The sequence below is a fragment of the Etheostoma cragini genome, chromosome 17, assembly GCF_013103735.1.
Source record: "Etheostoma cragini isolate CJK2018 chromosome 17, CSU_Ecrag_1.0, whole genome shotgun sequence".
Taxonomy (NCBI): domain Eukaryota; kingdom Metazoa; phylum Chordata; class Actinopteri; order Perciformes; family Percidae; genus Etheostoma; species Etheostoma cragini.
The window spans coordinates 956,946-976,892 of NC_048423.1; the positions used below are offsets into that span (position 1 = coordinate 956,946).

The 19,947-nt window shown below is 42.1% G+C and overlaps 1 protein-coding gene across 1 annotated transcript in view; it reads left to right on the forward strand.

Annotated features, from left to right (window-relative positions):
- The window catches only part of gfra1a (gdnf family receptor alpha 1a), a 107,392-nt gene that overhangs the window by 12,665 nt on the left and 74,780 nt on the right, over positions 1-19,947 (forward strand). Inside the window, exon 4 of the mRNA XM_034898462.1 lies at positions 3,271-3,426. Within this exon, the coding sequence (XP_034754353.1) occupies positions 3,271-3,426 (156 nt within the window). The remainder of the gene's footprint in view (positions 1-3,270; positions 3,427-19,947) is intronic.

Here is a 19,947-nt window from a genome sequence, read left to right on the forward strand (position 1 = left end):
TTATACACAAATACCTGTGCATACAGTCAGGAAAGACACACAGGAGGAGGATGGATTATTATTATGTTATACAATTTAGGTTTTTAGAAATAATAGCCATATGAGTCATTGAAACATGTGATTTGGATGTCCAGTGTCTCCAAAACTTTGCATGGCATGATACAAAAATTATATATATGTATATATACATACACACACACACACATCCGGTCAAAAGTTTGGGGTAACTTACAAATTTCCAAACCACTCTATTGTAGACAGAATACCAGCTGATCTGAGTGGGGGGGGCGGATCTTTAATGCCAAATCTACATCAGCACCCATTCATCCAATGTTCCAAAGACTCATTCTGTTCTCTAATCTGATATTATTTTTAATAACTAACTGAGAAAACATTGGAGAACCCTTTTGCAATTATGTAAGCACATAACGTAATCTGAAGACTGCCCTGGTTAAAAAACCATGCAACTGATCTCAGCTGGTCTTCTGTCTACAATGGATTGCAATGGAAATCTCTGAGTGACCTCAAACTTTTGTGTGTGTGTGTGTGTGTGTGTGTGTGTGTGTGTGTGTGTGTGTCATGTGAAATCGTGTGTGTGAACTGTTGATATTAGATACATAAACCTGAGCAGATGTTGCATGCTGGAAGTGGAGTAGTTGGTATTTACGTGTTTTATCAGTGTTCCTATGTAAACTGTGGTGATTTCTAATCTTGACTCTTCACTTTTCAACCAAATTTAGCTTTTAGTTATAATCTGACGTCTAGGTTAAAGTTGTTTAGTTAAACCTGAAAAGTACTTGTAGATGCCTGCCGACACAGCACTGTTTCAGCTTTCACATTGCAACATGTAGTTAAGACCTTTGTCCCATTTAAATCTAGTCCTTTTTAAGCTTTAAAACCAGTTTTAGGATAGACGTCTAGGCATCTTTTGACCATCACCAAATCAACGCTTTCAAGTTAGCCTGTGTCTAGATTTAAATCCTTCCTCGGCTTGTGTTCCTCGACATTTTACATACTCCTAACACTTTGAAATGCATTGAAATCTGACAAATATCAACATTTGAATCCTAAATGAAGAGCAGATTGTTTTAGTACAGTGTAGTTAATTACGACGTGTTCAAATTGTATTGTGCTTTTCTCGGCTGACGGGGCGTGACTGACTACTGGCAGGTGCGCCAAAGCCACGGCCTTGTGTTAAGCTGCCGCTCTAAGCCCTCAGCTGCTCCCAGTCAACCCGCAGGATTAACTCGCTCCGGCCATCAGGGTCTCACTTGTGCCGTTGTGTCTTAATAGAATTTCATACTCTACCAAAGTCAACCTGACTGGACTGAACTATGCTGTTTCATTCTTTTGCAAGAGAGGATTTGTAAAGTTATGCATCTTCCACTGCTTAAAATTGTTGAAATCTCTTCTTCTCAGACATTTTCACTGGTTGGCCCTCATTTGCCCAAGTCCCAGTTGAACCATAGCTATTTTATAAATAAGGGAACGCTTCCACCATCAGATGTCAACAGGGACAATATTAGCATAGCAGTTCTGCGGTAATTGAGATTTTTTGGTCTTTCTTTGTTTATCTTCATGTGTAACAATCCAGCACATGTGGTGCATTTATACATTTGGTTTTAAAAACAATTGAATGCCACCCTAGTGCAGAGTAGTATTTTCATCACCACATCTGTTTTTTTTCTGTCATACTGCAAAACATTTCATTTGCAGAGTCATAAAAGCTGAGGTCTTGTTTTTTATGACCATATGAAACTAACTATTTTCAAATAAATGTTATGTTTTTTTCGCCAGTGCAACTTGCCTTCACCCACTTCTTGATCATGTAGTGACATGTACTGTGTGTCAATACGTTTTCATTGGTTTTTGATGGACAGGCAGGTTTTTCTGTAGCCTGGCTGCAGTAGGTTCCTTCTCTATAGGTTTTTTGGAAACTGTTAACACCCTTTTCCAGGAAATCTAAATCTAAAGTCCCTGTTGCATTTTCTACAGAGCGTTCTTACTTCCTAGTAGTAGTACAGCAGTATACATTACATTGTAAAGGTCCCTACTTGTTGATCAGAATTTACACCCTGTCCCCTGTGATCATGTCGGTCAACATTCACAGTGCGTCTGATTAAAGCAGCGTCTCTAAATAACAAACGCCTCTCTGTGGAGATAAATAGCTTTGCCCTCTTTCCTCTCTCTTTTCCCTTTGTTCCTCTTCTTTTGATCACAGAACAGCAGCATCCCTGAAAAGCAAACACAACCTTAAGAGTGCAACACAAAGACACGCACGTACGCACGCACACACACACACACACACAGACACACACACACACACACACACACACACAAGTCACACAAAAACACAACATGCACACACAAACTGCATCCAGCTGAGCTCTTGTTCCGTGCCAGTCTTTGCTCTCAGAGATGTTAAATGAGGGCATTGATACATAAATTTGCATTTATTTCATCCACAACCGTCCTCCTAACTAAAGATCTGTAACTGCATGCCCCCAATTTACCAGGCAGCTTCAGATGCTTCTATTCTGGGCTCGTTTAATGGGAGCCTAGCGTGATTGTTCGATCGAATTGGTTGTGTGGACACTCTCTTCACACATAAGTGGGCTAAACAGCGATCATTTCCACTCCGATTGTGCAGTTTGTCAATGGGTAATCTAGGTAAACACCACCTAAATTGTTCTTTTGTTGCAGTTGGGCTCGTTTTTTTTTTTGTACTTACTGTAAAGCACCTACAGCGTCGATTTGAGTGTCCCAGAATTCACTGATGTGAAAAGATTGTGGAGCTCGGTATACTGTAGAGCATGATCTGGACCAGCTGTGATTTCCTTGATTGACACTGACAATAAATAAAAGATCTTGGAGCTTCTTTTTTACCACGTCTGCTGCAGATAAGAACTATACTCCCTCAGCGATGTTAGAGGCAACACTTGCTCTTTCTTCATTCTCTTTCTTAGAGTACTGAACTGGTCTTACAGGTCTTTCTTTTACGAAACTCAGGAATCCTTACAAACCTTGCTCCTGTGTTACCCTTGTGGTTTAACCCTTGCCCACCTGGAAAACACCCAGAATGTGATGTCTGCCCGTCAGCTGAATGATCTGAATGTTCTCTTTCCAGTTCTTGTCCCTTGTTTCCCCTCTGACCCGTGAGCATCCCCCTTTTTATCATTTGGAGTCTTGACCTCCCTGTGCTCTTTGTGAACCCTGCTGACCCCTGATGGTTGTTGGTTGGTGGTCCTGAATGAAGCGCGTCTTTTACAGAGGGTGGGGAACCGTGGAGCAGCTCCGCCACTTCGGCTCCAGGCAGGGGGGGTGCCCAGGGCAGAGAGCCCGCACTGGGCAGAGGGAGCCCCTCCTCCACGGAACTTCAGGATCCGAGTAGAAACAGGAGAGCTCATCCCAATTGGGCCATACTGGGTAAAGACATAGAGTTGTGTGTGTGTGTGCGTGCGTACGTTTGTGTGTGTGTGTGTGTGTGTGCGTGTGTGTGTGTGTGTGTTTGATCTTGCATGATTGTTTTCTTGAGATAAAGTTAGACACAGACTACAGTTTCCATGTCAGATTGTCTCTACAGCTGAACTTGTACCGTTTCATTTACCTGCACTTGTTTTTGTTTTTATGAACAAGGGTAGAAATGTTGAAAAAGAAATCGTACAGTTGTCACACTGCACAATCAACGGACACATTTCTCACAGCTGCCGGTTGGTGATTTGTTATTCAAGAGGTTATAGATTATGAAACAAAAATCTAAATTCTAGTCCTGTTTGCTTCAGAGAGGCATCACAAACGTATCAGTCCTGTTTTTCATACAGTAATGTATGTGTTTTGGGAATTTTGACAACGCGTGTAGAAAAAGCTGAATATGAGCACGTGTGCACATTGTGGTTTGCTTCTTCATTTAGTTGAAGCAGGTCTTTCCAAGCGTAAACAAAAACAGCTGGTTATCAAACATCATGTTCCAGTTTAGACCCAGGAAACACTCTGAACCAGACCAACACCAAGTCATTCAGGTGGTCTTGAAATGACGATGTGATCGCTGGAAGAGTTTTTGCTCCGTATGAGACTCGTAATGTCAGCTTTCCTTGTATTTGTTGAACCCTTCACACTGATTTCAGCCTCCTCGGTATCAGATAAAGCCGGTTCTAGATTTTGGTTCCCTCCAGGCCCATACGAGGGAGGTGTCAGACCGTTGGCCTGGCCTTCTCTCTGTCTCCCTAGTCAGCTGTGTCAGGGAGGGTTGACTTGCCCTTCAGAAGAGTCTCTACAGCAGATGTGCTCTCTGTTGAAATAGGGAGGTGGCGAGAGACCGGGAGAAGTGACGGGGGCGAGAAGAAGAGGATATGTCATATTTTGATATTCCCTCTGTGCCATTTAGGCTTGTGCATTTCCATTTTAGAGGGCGGTCAATGTCTGTGACTGCTACATTAGTTTTATGGCCAAAAACAGCTTATTGCAGGTTTTGATGGTGCGGGGGGGGGGAAATATTTCATTTTGCATCACAGCTTGCTGAAAAGTTGTTTTGAATTGAATTTGGTCATTACTTTGCAATTCACTGCATTCTTTCAATTTTGGTGTAAACATGTGCCTAGAGTGTGCACAGACATTGACACAGGCATGTGGCATACTAATAGATTCTGTTGCTGGACTGCAAAGATGTGAGCATTTTTCACTGACAAATGTACTAACACACACACAAACACCATTTTTTTGCATGCCGAACTGACACAGAAATGCTTATTGGCAACCACACACAATTTCAGCTGGGACTCTTGCTGAAAGGGGGGTTACATCAATAGGGTTGTGAGGTTGAATCGTGCTGAATTGTGTGTTCTGACTAAAGTCTGAAGCGCAACACACACCATCGCCCTGCCTTTTTCTCTCTGTGTTTTACCAGGAGCTTTTCCCTCCACCTGTTTAATGCATATTCTCAATTTGTGCATTAAACACTTGAGTGGAATTTATGAAAAAAGACTGACGAGTATACGTGGAAAGTATATAACGTTTGCCCGAGTTAAAAAAAAAAAAAGGATCACAAGAATATACTATATGCAATACACAATAATGTGGTAACTGATTCTACTTCACCTACAGTAGACCAAGCAGCCCATAACTTGCTGTGTGTACGGCTACATGCTCCCACTGTGCAGAAACACCAAAAATAAATACAGAATATAAAAAGCAGCAGCGTCAGATAGCCTGGTGCTCTAGCAGCAACATACATGAAACCTCCCCAGATTGAGGGTGGCATGTAACCCTTGTTAGAACTCAACAATTAAGTGTAATCTTGCTAAGACATATTATAACGTTTGAAATTCAGCGGTCCTTCTCGCTCTGTACCTACCTTCGGTTTGCAAGCTTACAAGCCATCCAGCAAGCTGAAATCAGAATCAACTGTATTTGCCAGGTCTGCTGACACATAGTGTTTATCAAGTCACTGGTGCTTGAGAAGGGCAGCTGGTGTTTAGGATGATGTAAATGTTAGGGCTGCACGATTATGGCCAAAATGATTATCACAATTATTTTGATCAATATTGAGATGAAGATTAATTATCACAATTATTTGTTGATTTTTAACCATAACAAATTTTCTTGTCACATAAAGCAGTTATAAATAGCCTTTATAACTGCTTTCACATCCATATTTGGCTAGAGATCTTCTACTAGTCCAGGACTAAAAATCATATCTCGGTATTTTTCGGTTGAATGGCAATACACGATCCCCCTCTCTCTCTCTCTCTCTATATATATATATATATATATATATATATATATATCCAGCAAGGGTCGAATGGCGGGTCAGCAGAATTACACACGTCGTATGTATGAAATGTCTGTATCGTCGCTGCGCTGCATTTTTATGAAATATGATACTCTGGCCATGGGTCACATCGATTGCAGGTCCAGCATGCTCCGTTTTTCGCTGTGGGTGGCCGCGATGGCGATACCAGCGGAAACACTGGTACAAATACAGCCTGTCCTGCTTAACAATATACAGCTATATGTTAATAACTAATAAAACTGTAGACAAACACAGAAGTGTGTACCCACGCTGTCGCCGTTGTGTCTCTCTATGTTGCTGGGGAGCCTGTGTGAGTGAATGGAGTCTTGGTTGCTCGGACAGGAAGAGGAGACATCCAATCTTAGGCACGGCTTTACAGAAGAAATGGGTCATCTAACTCAAAATAACCATATTGATATTAACAACATTGCTTCGTTTGTGGAGAGGCAGCGGATGCGAGGACGTTAGGTGCACCGGTGTGACCTAGGAACAACCTAGCTAACCGACACTAACTAGCACCCTAAAGCCCTTTGGGCTAACAGACACTAACTGGCACCCTAGAGCCCTGTAGGCTAACAGACACTAACTAGCACCCTAAAGCCCTGTGGGCTAACACACTAACTAGCACCCTAAAGCCCTGTGAGCTAACAGACGCTAACTAGCACCCTAGAGCCCAAAGATCTAACCGACACTAACTAGCACCCTAAAGCCCTGTGAGCTAACAGACACTAACTAGTACCCTAAAGCCCTGTGAGCTAACAGACCCTAACTAACACCCTAAAGCCCTGTGAGCAAACAGACCTTAACTAGCACCCTGAAGCCCTGTGAGCAAACAGACCCTAACTAGCACCCTAAAGCCCTGTGAGCAAACAGACCCTAACTAGCACCCTAAAGCCCTGTGAGCTAACAGACGCTAACTAGCACCCTAGAGCCCAATGATCTAACCGACACTAACTAGCACCCTAGAGCCCTATGAGCTAACAGACACTAACTAGTACCCTAAAGCCCTGTGAGCAAACAGACACTAACTGGCACCCTAAAGCCCTGTGAGCAAACAGACCCTAACTAGCAGCCTAAAGCCCTGTGAGCTAACAGACACTAACTAGCACCCTAAAGCCCTGTGAGCTACCCGACCTTAACTAGGACCCTAAAGCCCTGTGAGCTAACCGACCCTAACTAGCACCCTAGAGCCCTGTGAGGTAACGGACCCTAACTAGCACCCTAAAGCCCTGTGAGATAACCGACCCTAACTAGCACCCTAGAGCCGTATGAGGTAACGGACCCTAACTAGCACCCTAAAGCCCTATGAGGTAACCGACCCTAACTAGCACCCTAGAGCCGTGTGAGGTAACGGACCCTAACTAGCACTGGTCACGGCTGTTGTCTGACTGCCAATTGTTATAGAATTTTCCTCACGTTACTCTATCCTCTGTAACTGTCTCCATCTAGAAACTAAGCTGCGCGGTGCAGGGAACAGCTCTGACTGGAACAAGATCAGACAGGGGTTTTGGAGCGGTAGATTGGCTTTGAGTAAAATTCATAGAATTCGTTCTGTGAATGGAATGATGCATTTAAAAAATCGCTCGATCACGCAAATTTGATCGTGGGAAGCCCAAATTGTGATTGTGATTAACATTCGATTAATTGTGCAGCCCTAGTAAATTTGTGGTTCCTCACTGGGTAGTACAACTTTGTAGTGCTTTGCAATGGGCACGTAACCCCCCCCCCGCCCCATTCTTCAGACACTTTCAATTTGACAGTGTCTCAGAGAGACATTTATACAAAGGGTGATATGTCGCTCTGCCACCCTCCGCCTGTCACGCCTAAATGTTCCTACTACACTATGCAGTGTGTGTGTGTGTGTGTGTGTGTGTTTGTGTGTGTGCGTGTGTGTGTGCCCTTAGGGATGGTGGCGTTCAGATTAATTAAAAACTTCAATCCCTTCATTCTCCGACAGAAATATGGATGCAGCCAAGGGCTTAACTGTAAATACTGTTTCTCCCAAAAATTCTCATTTAAAAAGATTCATCGTCCCAGGTAATAGTCGTATATGACGCCCCAGTTAGGGTTTGAAGAAGAATAAATAAATGGCCTCCAGTAATTGCTTTTAAAACACTTTTATGAGTATAACTTGTTTCAAATTAACAGTGAAACAGAAACTAAACGGGCATCTGTGTCAGTTTAAATGTCACCTCATTCCTTTTACCCGGGCAGTGCTCGTTCAAAATGCATGGAGAACCGCTCATCCAAACAACTTCACACTCAACACTGCGCTTCCTTAGGTTCTGAAAAATACGCCTGCCATGACAGTTGCGTCCCCTAGCAATAATATAAGCTTGATTTACAAACGGCTGGCTACTTGGGACCAGGCTATCCCCTAGAACAAAAGCATTTATTCTAAAAGTTGCATCACTGATGCTTGAAATGTTACAACTACATTAGCTTCAAATAAGCCAAACTACAAAGAGCCACATCTAAGTGCTTTTTGTGTCATAGTTAATAGGGGTCCCCTCTCAATACACTACACTTTGTGTGCATAACACACGACTAATAAATATGTCCCGTAGATGTCAAGAGCTCACACTGAGCTCTGCTCTTCCTTGGGTCCTCAGCAATACATCCGCCAAGCGTGAGGTCGATTGGATGTTGAGAAAATGGAAGGACAGTCATACAGACAGAGACTTCTTCTATTTAATTTGGATTGTAATTATAGTTCTCGAACCTTCTACCCACACAAAGAAAGCAAAAACTGCTATTGCCTGCCTGCCAAACTGAAAGCTGATCTTCCATAAACATAATCCATCTCCTTATAGACAGATAAAGCTTCAGAGTAGTCTATTTTTATAAAATAGAGAGTAAACATAAACGTTGCCACAGGAACACCAGCTGGGTATGTGTATAAGATTACGATAGAAGATGTCGGACTGTCTTTAATATCAATATGAAACCTGTTGATCAAAGTTCACAGTGTCATCTCAGTGAAGACACTCTTAAAAACCAACCACATGACCTTTTTACATGTTACAGAAAAGTTGTGTAAGTAACTGGTTAAATGGTACAGCCCTTATGTTGAATTACATCGATGTTGTACTGTATGAGGAAATCCTTTTTTCTGTTAAATGTTTTGCATTGCCACAGTCTGTCATGTGCAGAACAGCTCCATGTCAGACTAAAAGCAGGCCCATTGGAAAGCAGCTTCACCCCGGGCTTCTTTTGTTTTTCAGGCAAGTTGAAATGCTTCTTAAGCCGAGAAGTTCAACTTTTCAGTGAAAGGCTGTGAAAGGGTTTCCTTTGTGAGAAAGCACATCATAAGCGGAGGCAGAGTTTTGCATTTAGACAACTGACAGTTTGAGAAAACAGCCAGAATGAACGTGAAATAGGTGAAATAGGTGGAAAGGTATAAAAGTATTTTCATAGTAGTAGTATCCTAATGTCTCTGCTTTTAATAACTATGTGAAAGTTGTTTTGTAGTGTACATAAGTACTGTTCTTTCTGAGTATATTCACTATGCTAAGCACACTTTTAAGAAACTTGTGTTTCAATCAGGAGAGACTTCATTTAAGAGTGAAAGAAGTCTAATGAACATGGTGCATTATAGCTTGTAATGTTAGAGTCTTTGGCGATTAGACTCCATTGCAGTGTTAATTTATAAGGGGTATATAGGCTGTGGATGTAAAGGACTAGCAACCCGATGGAGTCTAGACACTGGGGGAGGTGATGAAAGGCTAAAGGAAGCCTGAAGATCTGGATGGAGGTGATGTGAAGGGGGGCTTCTGGTGGAGGAACCCATGGTGCTGGGAATGATGAGAACTGGAGGGGAATGGGATGAAGGAGAGTTGCACCGATTCTGCCTAAAACGACAACTGACAGCAGCAGAGAGTAGAACAGATTTGAGGTTTGATATGCAACAACGCGATAGCTCATGGTGCAAATCTTGCTGGCTTAACTGAAAGAGTAAACACCCACAATGAGCAGATGACAAAGTAGCTGATTAGGGTTTAGGAGTTTAAGAATTTACGCTGAGCTTCATGTAAAATGTACTTTTTTGGAGACTTCTGCTGCTAAACACACAGAACAGTGTGAGCCAGTGTTGTAGTACTCCAGTACTCCAGATCTGGCTTGGTCTCAAGAACACTTTTTGAAGGTCTTGTCTCGGAATCGATCACATTCTTACTCGGTCTTGTCTCAGTCTTTGAATTTTATTTCAAGACCACAACTGCTGCACTAAACTGTCTGTGCATTGTCTGATTTATGTGTTAACATCATTACTGTAATTGGATGTAAAACTATTACAAATGCAACCAATAACTTGACTAGTTTCTAATAAAAAATACTTTGCTGTTATTCTCCTCTCCCCGGCCCCCTAACACACGCTCACAAGAAAGTGAATGCAGGAGACAGGAGAAGAAGCTCTGGCTGCCTGGAAGTTATCAGCCAAGTAGTCTGTAATACAATTTGGCTTCCTAAACCACAGGGAGTTTATTTGCAGAACATCATCTAAAATAAAAAAAGTTTTGCAATGCTGACTGTGACCACCTTAGATTTGATCAAAATCAGTTTGAAGAGTGCCTGTGGTTAGCTTTTTCCACATTCTGGTCATGGTCTGGTCTCGCCCTGGCTGGGTCTTGGTCTCGACTTAGTCTCAGTCCCTCAAAGTCTTGGTCTTGTCTCAGTCTCAATACACTCTGGTCTTGGTAATGACTTTGGTTTAGGCACACCTTTGACTATGATTGCCGTAGCAGAGACAGACCTTTGATATTCCCCATGATTGTCCCGACCTCCCAGAACACACTGCGTTACACCTCGTCAGCTCAAGAGATTTGGCCACCGGCCAACTGTCTTTTGCATGAAGTATTATTATATGAGGAAGACTAAAATCTCCTCCTGATCCAGATGAGTTATGACCATCTGAAAGAAATCGGCATTCTTAGTCAGAGCAGCTTACGCAAGGCCACGCCCAGAGCGTTTATCCTCTCATTCCATTCTTAGAAAAATTCTCAACCTTAATATAAAACAATTATTAATTATAAACAGGACTGTAAGGTGGATATATTATATAGCTCTGTGTGTTAACAGTGTTAAATGTTCTAAATTTGCATTTTTGGAAGAAACCTATTGTACCTCATAAGGCAAATAAAACTAATCTGCATAAAATATGTAGGAAATACAGGGAGGGGGCCGATGGAAGTGATGTGGTGGTGAAAAATATGAAACAATTATGCACACAGAAAGATATATGGAAATATCTCAGTTTGCTAAACAGCTGCTGTAACATAAAGGTCATTGAGCATGATTCAAAGGGTGACAGTCACACTGGAATATTTATTCTCCTGGCGTGACGCATCCAGCATTGGTCACTATGAGTCATAAACCACAAAACCAGTTGACTCTATTGATGTAGTTAGTATATAATTCACAGGAGAGACATGTATGTTTTTCCACTGAGGCAGTGTACATCAAGTACATCTAGCTGTCTGACTGTCCTAGTTGAAGTCCATACAATTATGTTTTTTTCTATCATGTTGCTCTATTATTACTATCACTGTCACCACTGCATGCAATTTCACTGCCTCATATCTGTGAAAAGCTATCATCAGCCAATATATCTACTTCACATGTACAAAACAAAATTGACAAAACGCACCATTAGTTTGATTTAAAGTCAACAAAAGTCACAAATTCTCAAATGACTTTAAAAGCTGTACCACAAACATTATTCCATTTTGATTTTGTGCTGCAATTGTTCCCCATTTTGAAGCAAAGAGAGACATTTAATTTCATCCCTGCAAAGTTTAGTTGATGTGAACATGAATGAAAACATTAATGAGCGATTCATCAGGCAGGAACTATTGGTAGGATACAAATTTAAAGAAGTTTCTAAAACAAAAATAACCCACTAACGTCCATACATTTTCCTCTCCGTGTCCTGGGCCGTATCGCAGGTGCAGCCGACTAAGCAAATTATTCCACTCGTCCCTCTCCCCAGCAACGTCTTCCAGCTCTTCTTGGGGAAACACAAGGCATTCCCTGGCCAAATGACATGTATATATAATCTATAATCTCTCCTGCATGTTCTGGATCCCCCCCTTAGCCTTTTACCATTAGTACTTGCAGTGAAAACCTCTAATGGGAGGCGCAGAGGAGACGTCCTGATCAGATGTCCAAACCACCTTAACTGGCCTCTTTCAACCTTAAAGAGCAGTGGCTCTACTCTAGATGTTTGAGCATCTCACCCTATCTCTAAGGCTGAGCTCAGCCACCCTACGGGAGGAAACTTATTTTGGTCCCTTGTATCCGCGGTGGCATTATTTGGGTCCATACCCAAAGCTCATAGCCATAGGTGAGGGATGGAATGTAGATCGACTAATAAATCAAGAGCTATGACTTACAGCTCAGCTCCGTCTTCACCACAAAGGTCCGTTATATCGCCTGCGTCACTGCTGACGCGGCACCAAACCGCCACTCTATCTCATGCTCTATTTTACGCTCATTTGTGAACAAAAACCCATATTGAAACTGCTTTGCTTGGGGCAGTAACTCACTCCCAACCCAGAGGGAACAATCCACCGTTTTACTGACTCTCATATCAAGTGCTTTACACTCGGCTGCAAACCACCCCAGTGCATGCAGGAGGTCACGGTCTGATGAAGTCAACAGAACTACATCATCTGTAAAGAGCCGAGACGCAATACTAACATCCCAGAAACGTTATTAGGCAAATGTACTAAACAGGGCAGGGTCAGTAACATGCTGAGCTCCTCCGCCCGCTCATGCCCTTATGCGTTATTTGTTCAAGCAGAGCAGCCCAGGTCACTGAGCGAGGCGTGAGCGCCGAAGGGAACCATGGCAGTCAACTAACCCGGCCGGAGCAAGATACCAACTACTACTGCCGCAGGTTACTGGCACTGAGCCACAAACACCTCGCAAAATAGCACACAGAATGTTTGTCCGTTTGCATTCACACTCCAATTCAGATGTCACTGACGCACACATACGTGTACTTTATATACCTGCATGTTAAAAGAGGTAATAATGACGGGGGGAGCATTCCAGGAGAGCTTGAAATAACACATGGAAAGAGTATTATGAGAATTGGAGCTGGCATGACCATGCTACCTTAAGGGGACGGAGAGCGTTGTGTGGGTGCATGTGTGCTGCTATTATTCATAGATTGAGACAGACATGGTGTGAGTGGTTTTAAGGTCAAAGAAGACGGTAAACAGTGAAGCTGGCTGACCCGGGGTCAAATCACTCAAGGCTGTCAGACAGGACTACTCGCTGAGTGGAATTAGTTTTTCAGAAGACTGAATCTTGTTGTTTAGAAACAAAAAGACAAGTATTATCCCGCTGTAAAAAACAAGAGCCAAACAGAGACAGAGATGGGAAAAAGGAGGCAGAGATAGATGTCTGCTGTCCCTGCTATGTCTCTCTTTTTGTCCCTGTCCATCATGCGAGCGCACAGCTGCGGTCGCTCACAACGTGTACTTCATCCATTATTCACAGCTTCACATTGACTGAGAGCAGGGGCCCTTTTACCATCCAGCCAGAGGGAGGGAGAGGTGAAAGGGACATAATGTTGCTCTACAGTGGTTCAATTCTTATTTAAAAAATACAATAAAACCTTTCACTTCTGAAATTGGAAAAATCTTCACCTCTTTGGCAGCAATTACATACGGTGTCCCTCAAGGTTCAATTTTAGGGCCAATTTTATTCTCTTTGTACATGCTCTCATTGCGCTCCATTCTTCACAAACCTAACATATGGTATCACTGTTATGCTGATTACACACAGCTCTGCCTCTAAAAACAGTTGATACCCACTCTTTAAAGTCCCCTTTTCACCACATGAAAGACAGTAAGTGCTGGATGGCTAACAACTTTCTCCAATTTAATGAGAGTACGACGGAATCCATGTTGTTTGGCCCCCAAATTCAGTTGACAAACTTTGAAAAGATTTACAAGTGTGCGCCCTTTTGCCAGAAATCTAGGTTTCATCTTTGACTCAGTATTTAAAATTTGACAAACAAAGTAGTTCTGTTGTCAAATATAGATTTTTTCATCCCAGGACCATTGCTAAACTAAAATCCTTCCTCTGTTTTAAGGACTTGGAGACTGTTAGTCATGCTCTTATTTCATCTTGTATTAACTACTGCAATTCCTTGTATTCTAAGATTTGCCAGTCATCTTTATCACAGCTGCAGCTTGTCCAGAATGTGACTGCTAGATTGTTGACTGGTACCAGAAGGAGGGATCATATCGCCCTGATGTTGGCTTTTCTTCACTGGTTACCGGTCAAATAAAGAATACATTTTAATGCAATGTTAATTGTTTTTAAGGCAGTACATGGATTTGCCCCTTAATATATTGCTGATCTCCTTAACCTTCATTACTCTTCCAGGAACCTAAGATTGTTTAATCGGTTCCTTTTATCTATTCCTCAGTCTCGGATGAAAACACAGGGTGATCTTGCCTTCTCCTTTGTGGCACCGAGACTCTAGAACAAACTTCCCATTTATATTAAGTCCTCCTCTACTGTCTAGATTGTGGAGTCTCGTCTCAAAAAATATTTTTGTTCTTTGGCGTATGATTTAGTTAGGGACATTTTGTTTGATGTTCATTGTGTCTATATTTTTATTGTCTTCCTTTGTTTTTAAAACACAAAATAAATTTGTTCAGCCCAGAATGAACGTGCGCTCTGATAAATTAACTTGACTAATGTGCAGCTGGACTAGCAAGAGTGCTGCATGGCCAGATGTGTGTGCGCGAGCGTGTGCGTGCGCGTACGTCTGTCCGTCCGTCCGTGCGTGTGTGCGTGCATGCATGCATGTGTTTGTGTGTGTGAGCATGAAGTCAACCTTGTTGTGTGTGCTGCAGAGAGCCCGTTGTCCTGGTGTGTGATTCCCAATTCTCTGCTGTCATGCCTGTGGAGCATATCTGTTTAAATCACTGATGTTGACACGCACATACAAACACGTACACACACATTCCCGCCAAAGTGCTGCCTCTGCTCCAGTGTTTTGCCTGAGAAATGAGCAGGGGCACTTCCTTCCCACTGCTCACAGTTTGCAGTGATAGTGGTAAGCCTGTGGTAGCTCACACCCTGGCGGCACACATGGCACAGCAGAGCTGTTTTGACTCGCCGCATTACACTCCTAGAGACAAGCTACAGGCAAAAAAAGTGAAAACATTTGGCAGGAATTGACAACATTTTGGCATAGTTGAGCCATTTTTAGGGGTTTGTAATTTTAAGGGTATAAGACATAAAAAAATACCGTTAGAGTTGAGCACCATTACTTTCAATCAGAAGTGAGCAGAGATGAAAGTCACTTCAGTAAAACACAAAGCTTTTAAATCATCATATAGGGAGCAATAAAACATAAAATAGACTATAGAATCAGAATCAGAAATACTTTATTGATCCCCAAAGGGAAATTCTGTGTTACAGTTGCACAAAGTATATAAATATCAGAGTAGAAATATAAATAAAGAAATATAAAGAGTGTGGATATGCACGGTATTTACATAGTTAATTTCTATGATACTTTTTATATTTTTTATATATATTTAGTTTCACCTAATTCACGTTAAAAACAAAGCTTTTCCTCTTCAGAGAGACCATTAAAGCTTAGCTACCCATTCCCATAGACTGTTAATATTAATGGACAGAGCATGTGTGACGTCACCCATTGTTTGTGAAGATCTGCTATGAGTCGTCGTGTCTGCCGTTGCGGGCGCAGCCATCTTGGTTGCGCTTTACATTTTCATGCGCGTGCCGGGCTAAACAGGAGGCAGCATGTATACTCTGCCCGTTAGTGGTAGTTGCTATGGTAACGCTAGTAGCTTAATCTCACTGACCGAGACGCCGTGATCCAATCAGACAGCCAAAGGTCTTCGGTTGGGGCCGTTGAGACGGCAACACTTTCTGAAAACTGACAGCTGTGTAGATGTTTTTTTTTTTTTCAAACCGGAGAGGTTGAAACGTCTCAAACTTTATGAAAATAACTGACATGTAAACGTAGTCTCAATCTCTGCTGCCGACATTGGGAGTGGGTTGCATGTTTTTAAGAGCAGTAATCAGCAGTGAAGTTTCCAAATCAGCAAAAAACAGCTTTGCTTCGCCTGTTTTGAAGAACAACAGAAGGTTCCAGGACTTAAGAGCTGTTACGAGTCTTAGAAACAGCACATATAACCACAAAATTACTGATCAAGTGTTTTTACTTCTAGAAACACATGACGGCAGCAGGCCTCTCGTGCCAGATTGCTGCCAAGCAGAATGAGCTTTGTGAGCGGGAAAAAGAGGAGATAAGTGTTGTTGTTCAGCTGCAGGACACTTGAAGTAAGCTTCATATGGTGTTTAGAGTAATATCTGGTTTGGTTTGCAACTCAACACCCTGTTGTATATTGACATGTGAATGTTATAACAGAAAATGCTTTAATTGACTGTTTAGTGGCGCGTGGGGACCTGGAACGCAAATCAAATGGAGGATTTGATTGCGTCCTCATTTTGAAACCAGGAGTCCATCAACGACCAAAGTCCCGGGCCAAGTTTGTAATCTGTGACAATGTTGAGGTTTCACAAGTGGATTTTAACAGAACCACATTACATCAACAAAAGCCACATTGGAGCTGAAGCTTTCTTCATTGGTCAGAGACCAATTTTTAACAAACTTTTCCCCCATTTTCATAATCAGGTTTTAAATGACATATTTTATTTTTCTTTAATTTACCAGTTTTTGAGTGACGTTTATGAAATTGGGATCTCTGCGGACTAACAAGATATCCACGTTTCTGATTTCTTTATTAACCCCTCAATGTGAAGAGCTTCCTGCAGTTTGGGTCATTAATTTTACCGTAAATTCTCTAATAAATGAAATCTTCCACCTGGGAAAGTTAGTAAGTACCCCTCTGCTTCTACCTGCTATTGTATGACAGACAGGATGTTTAGTTGGAAGAGAAAAAAAGACATTGGCACGTGTAATTATTTCAGATGATGGGAGAACACTAATTTGTGTGTGTACGTGTGTGTGTGTGTGTGTGTGTGTGTGTGTACATGTCAGAGACTTAGGCTTGCAGTATGTGCAAGCTGTGTGTGTCTGGGTGTTGGTACACTTGACTTTTCGTGTTGGAATTGCCCTACAGTGAATTTCATAGGAAATCCAAGTTATAGAGTTTTAGAGAGTTAAAGTCAGAGTTGGATTTGCTGTGCAGCTTTGTGTGCGGGGGTGAGAGAGAGAGAGAGAGAGCAAGAGAGAGAATATGTGTGTTAGAGCAAGAAAGAAAGAGACAGACAGAGCAAGCCAGCAAGCGTAGGCTGTGTGCTTAAACTTGAGAGATTTACATGCAAAGCGCTGGTGCTCCTGCATCTTAACTTGGGGAAGTGAAGGTTGAAATGTACTCAGTGCAAATGCGCTTACGACTGGCGAGGAAACCAATTTCATTTACAAGTGGGAACTCAAAGTAATGTATTCCTATACCCAACCACACTCCGTCTTAAGATGTTTGACTTGTTTTCCTGACTAGAGATTTACACCCTGGAATAACCAGGCCACAATATGATAAATTAATTCATCCGCAGCTGTTTGGCTGATGCACTTTCAGACAGAATTAGCTGCCCATGTGCACACTTACCAGTGAATTAAACAGTGAAGTCACTGTGCGATGGCTCTGCTGATTGAACTATGTTCGTTCTAATATTTCCATTTAGTTAAACCACTTGAAATGTATCCCTGGTCTTCAGCATGTGAAGTGCACTCGTCCTCAGGGTTGTAGTGGAGTGATGGAGATAAGAGGAGGGGGAAGCGCTCCTGCAGTGAGTAAATGAATGTGAAAGTATATATTAACGCACCAGTTCATTTGTTGGGCAAGAGCAAATTTGATCCCAATGGAGTCTGAGGTTACTTTTGCAATTTAGCTTTGCTTTCACAAGGGAACAGAGCTCTTTAATATTATAACTTCCAGCAGCCCTTGAACTGCTCAGATTTAGGTGAAATGTGCGTAGAAGCAGTTACTTACTAAGGGGTAGAACAAGGGGACTTTAAAAGTTAAAAGTGATGTGTATATGTTGCCTATGCTCCTCACCCAGCTCTGACACTATTGTATTAAACAGTTTAAGTGGCCTGCTGCCTTATGTTGCAAAATAGGGAAATTAGAGGCAGTGCATTAAGATATTTAAGGGAGTCTGTATTGAAGTGTGTGTGTGTGTGTGTGTGTGTGTGTGTGTGTGTGTGTGTGTGTGTGTGTGCGTGTGTGTGTGTGTGTGTGTATAGATTATAGTATGATATATTTCTTTGAACGCATTTTCTTTTATCATTTAAAATAATATTTATTTAAAAGTAATTTATATTTCTGTTCATTTTCACCAAAAGTCTGTAGCTATGTCTGCTACCGTAGATATATTGAAGGTTTGCCTTCTGCGTCTTGTGGACGTTGTGTGTGTTGTAAATAGCATTTACAGCGTTAGAATCCTCACAGCGTTATGAGCGATGAGTCATTTATCAAAACCTCATTGTTAAAAGTTAGTGAAAGGCGTGATATCAGAGGATTGTCCAACTGTGTCAGGATTACGAAGCCTCCAGTCTGACAAAATTGGCCACAAAAATACACAATACAATATTGCCGCTAAGAACAACTGACATGTAAAACACATTCACACTGCAGTTTGGTTCTCCTGAAGCAGATCTATTTTGGGTTGTTTGAGACATGTGAAGCTGCAATGTTGCTTGCTAAAGGGACGTATTTCATCTGCATTTGTGAAGTCAACTTAATATCACATGCAAATGAGACATCAACACACATTTTACATCATCAAGCAGTTCAACAATGACCTAATTTGCCGGTTTATCGATGGCTTTGTCAACTAAACACCGTAACCGCCAAACACCTTCCTTCACTTCCCTTTTTTGCTCCTCTCACCTCTGCTGTCTCTGCTTCCTTTTCAGCCACTTTTCACATTTCCTTTCTCTTTCCCCTCAATCCCCCTCTCTCCTCCTCTCTGCTTTGTGCCATGTTCTAGTTGGGATTATGTGCTCAGACTGCCAGTTATGCTAGGCTTGCTCGCGCGGCGCTCCCTGGCCTACGGTGTATTTACACGAAGAATTGAATAAGTTGGAGGAAAGGTCTAAAACTATTTCTCATTACCATTAAGGCTCCGGGAGGCTAATGAATATTGGGATTTGGTTGTCAAATAAGTGTTAGTCTGGGCCTGTGTTGATTCATGGTGTGCAAACTGTGTTGAAAGGAAATAGGTGTTCTTATAAATCACATATGTGAAACACTGTGCATGTTGAAATTCCAGCAGAGGTGTAACGATATATATAGCGCCTACTGTATGTGTGTGTGTATTTATTATTTTTGAATTCGAGTTGACTTTTGGAGGGAAGTGTTTAAATTTTAGTCCATGTTTTTCATTTATTCCAGTTAACTCAATGTCAATTTTATGCTAAATCTTACCCAGAGCCTGAGTCAACTGTCATAAGAAACCAGTTGATACAACTGAATTCAGGCTCGACTTTATTCTACTGAGGTAAACCGACCCTGAATCTCTCCCCAGTGTGTCCCAGTGTGTCTTTAGGAGCTTAGTTTCTAAACCATGAATGTGGATGTGGAAAGCAGATGTGACTCGGCCTGGCCTGGCCTGGCCTGGCCTGGCCCGGCCCGGCTGTGACTGCAGCTAATCTCATTGTCTACACAGCAGATCATATAGCAGCTCAAGTAGCACCCAGACATTTGAGACGTTAATTGCAGAAAGCCAGTGTGACGTCTCACCAGAGCAATTAATTTGTGTGCCCTGCCTCCCTCTAAGCATCATGGGACTTTGCCCTTTGACTCTGAGAGAGATTTCTTTTCAGTTTTGTGAAGGCATGTATTGTCTTCCCGTCAGCCAGCTGTTGATTATGATTTATTAGGAGTGTTTCTGTCCATGCTAGTGAGAGATGTCACTGCTGCTTTCCAGAACCTAATGCAGCCACCTTTTATGATTGGGGAAAAGTGATATCCACAAAGAAAGCAGCTGCAATTTATAAGGATTAAGTGTAACCTTGTCTGAGGTGCTGGGATAAATAATGGCTTTGGATTTTGTTGCCAAAACAGAAAGTTATTGCACCACTGCAGCTGCACCATGTGTTCAGAATAAAGCCATTTCTTCACATTTGTTTGTTATGC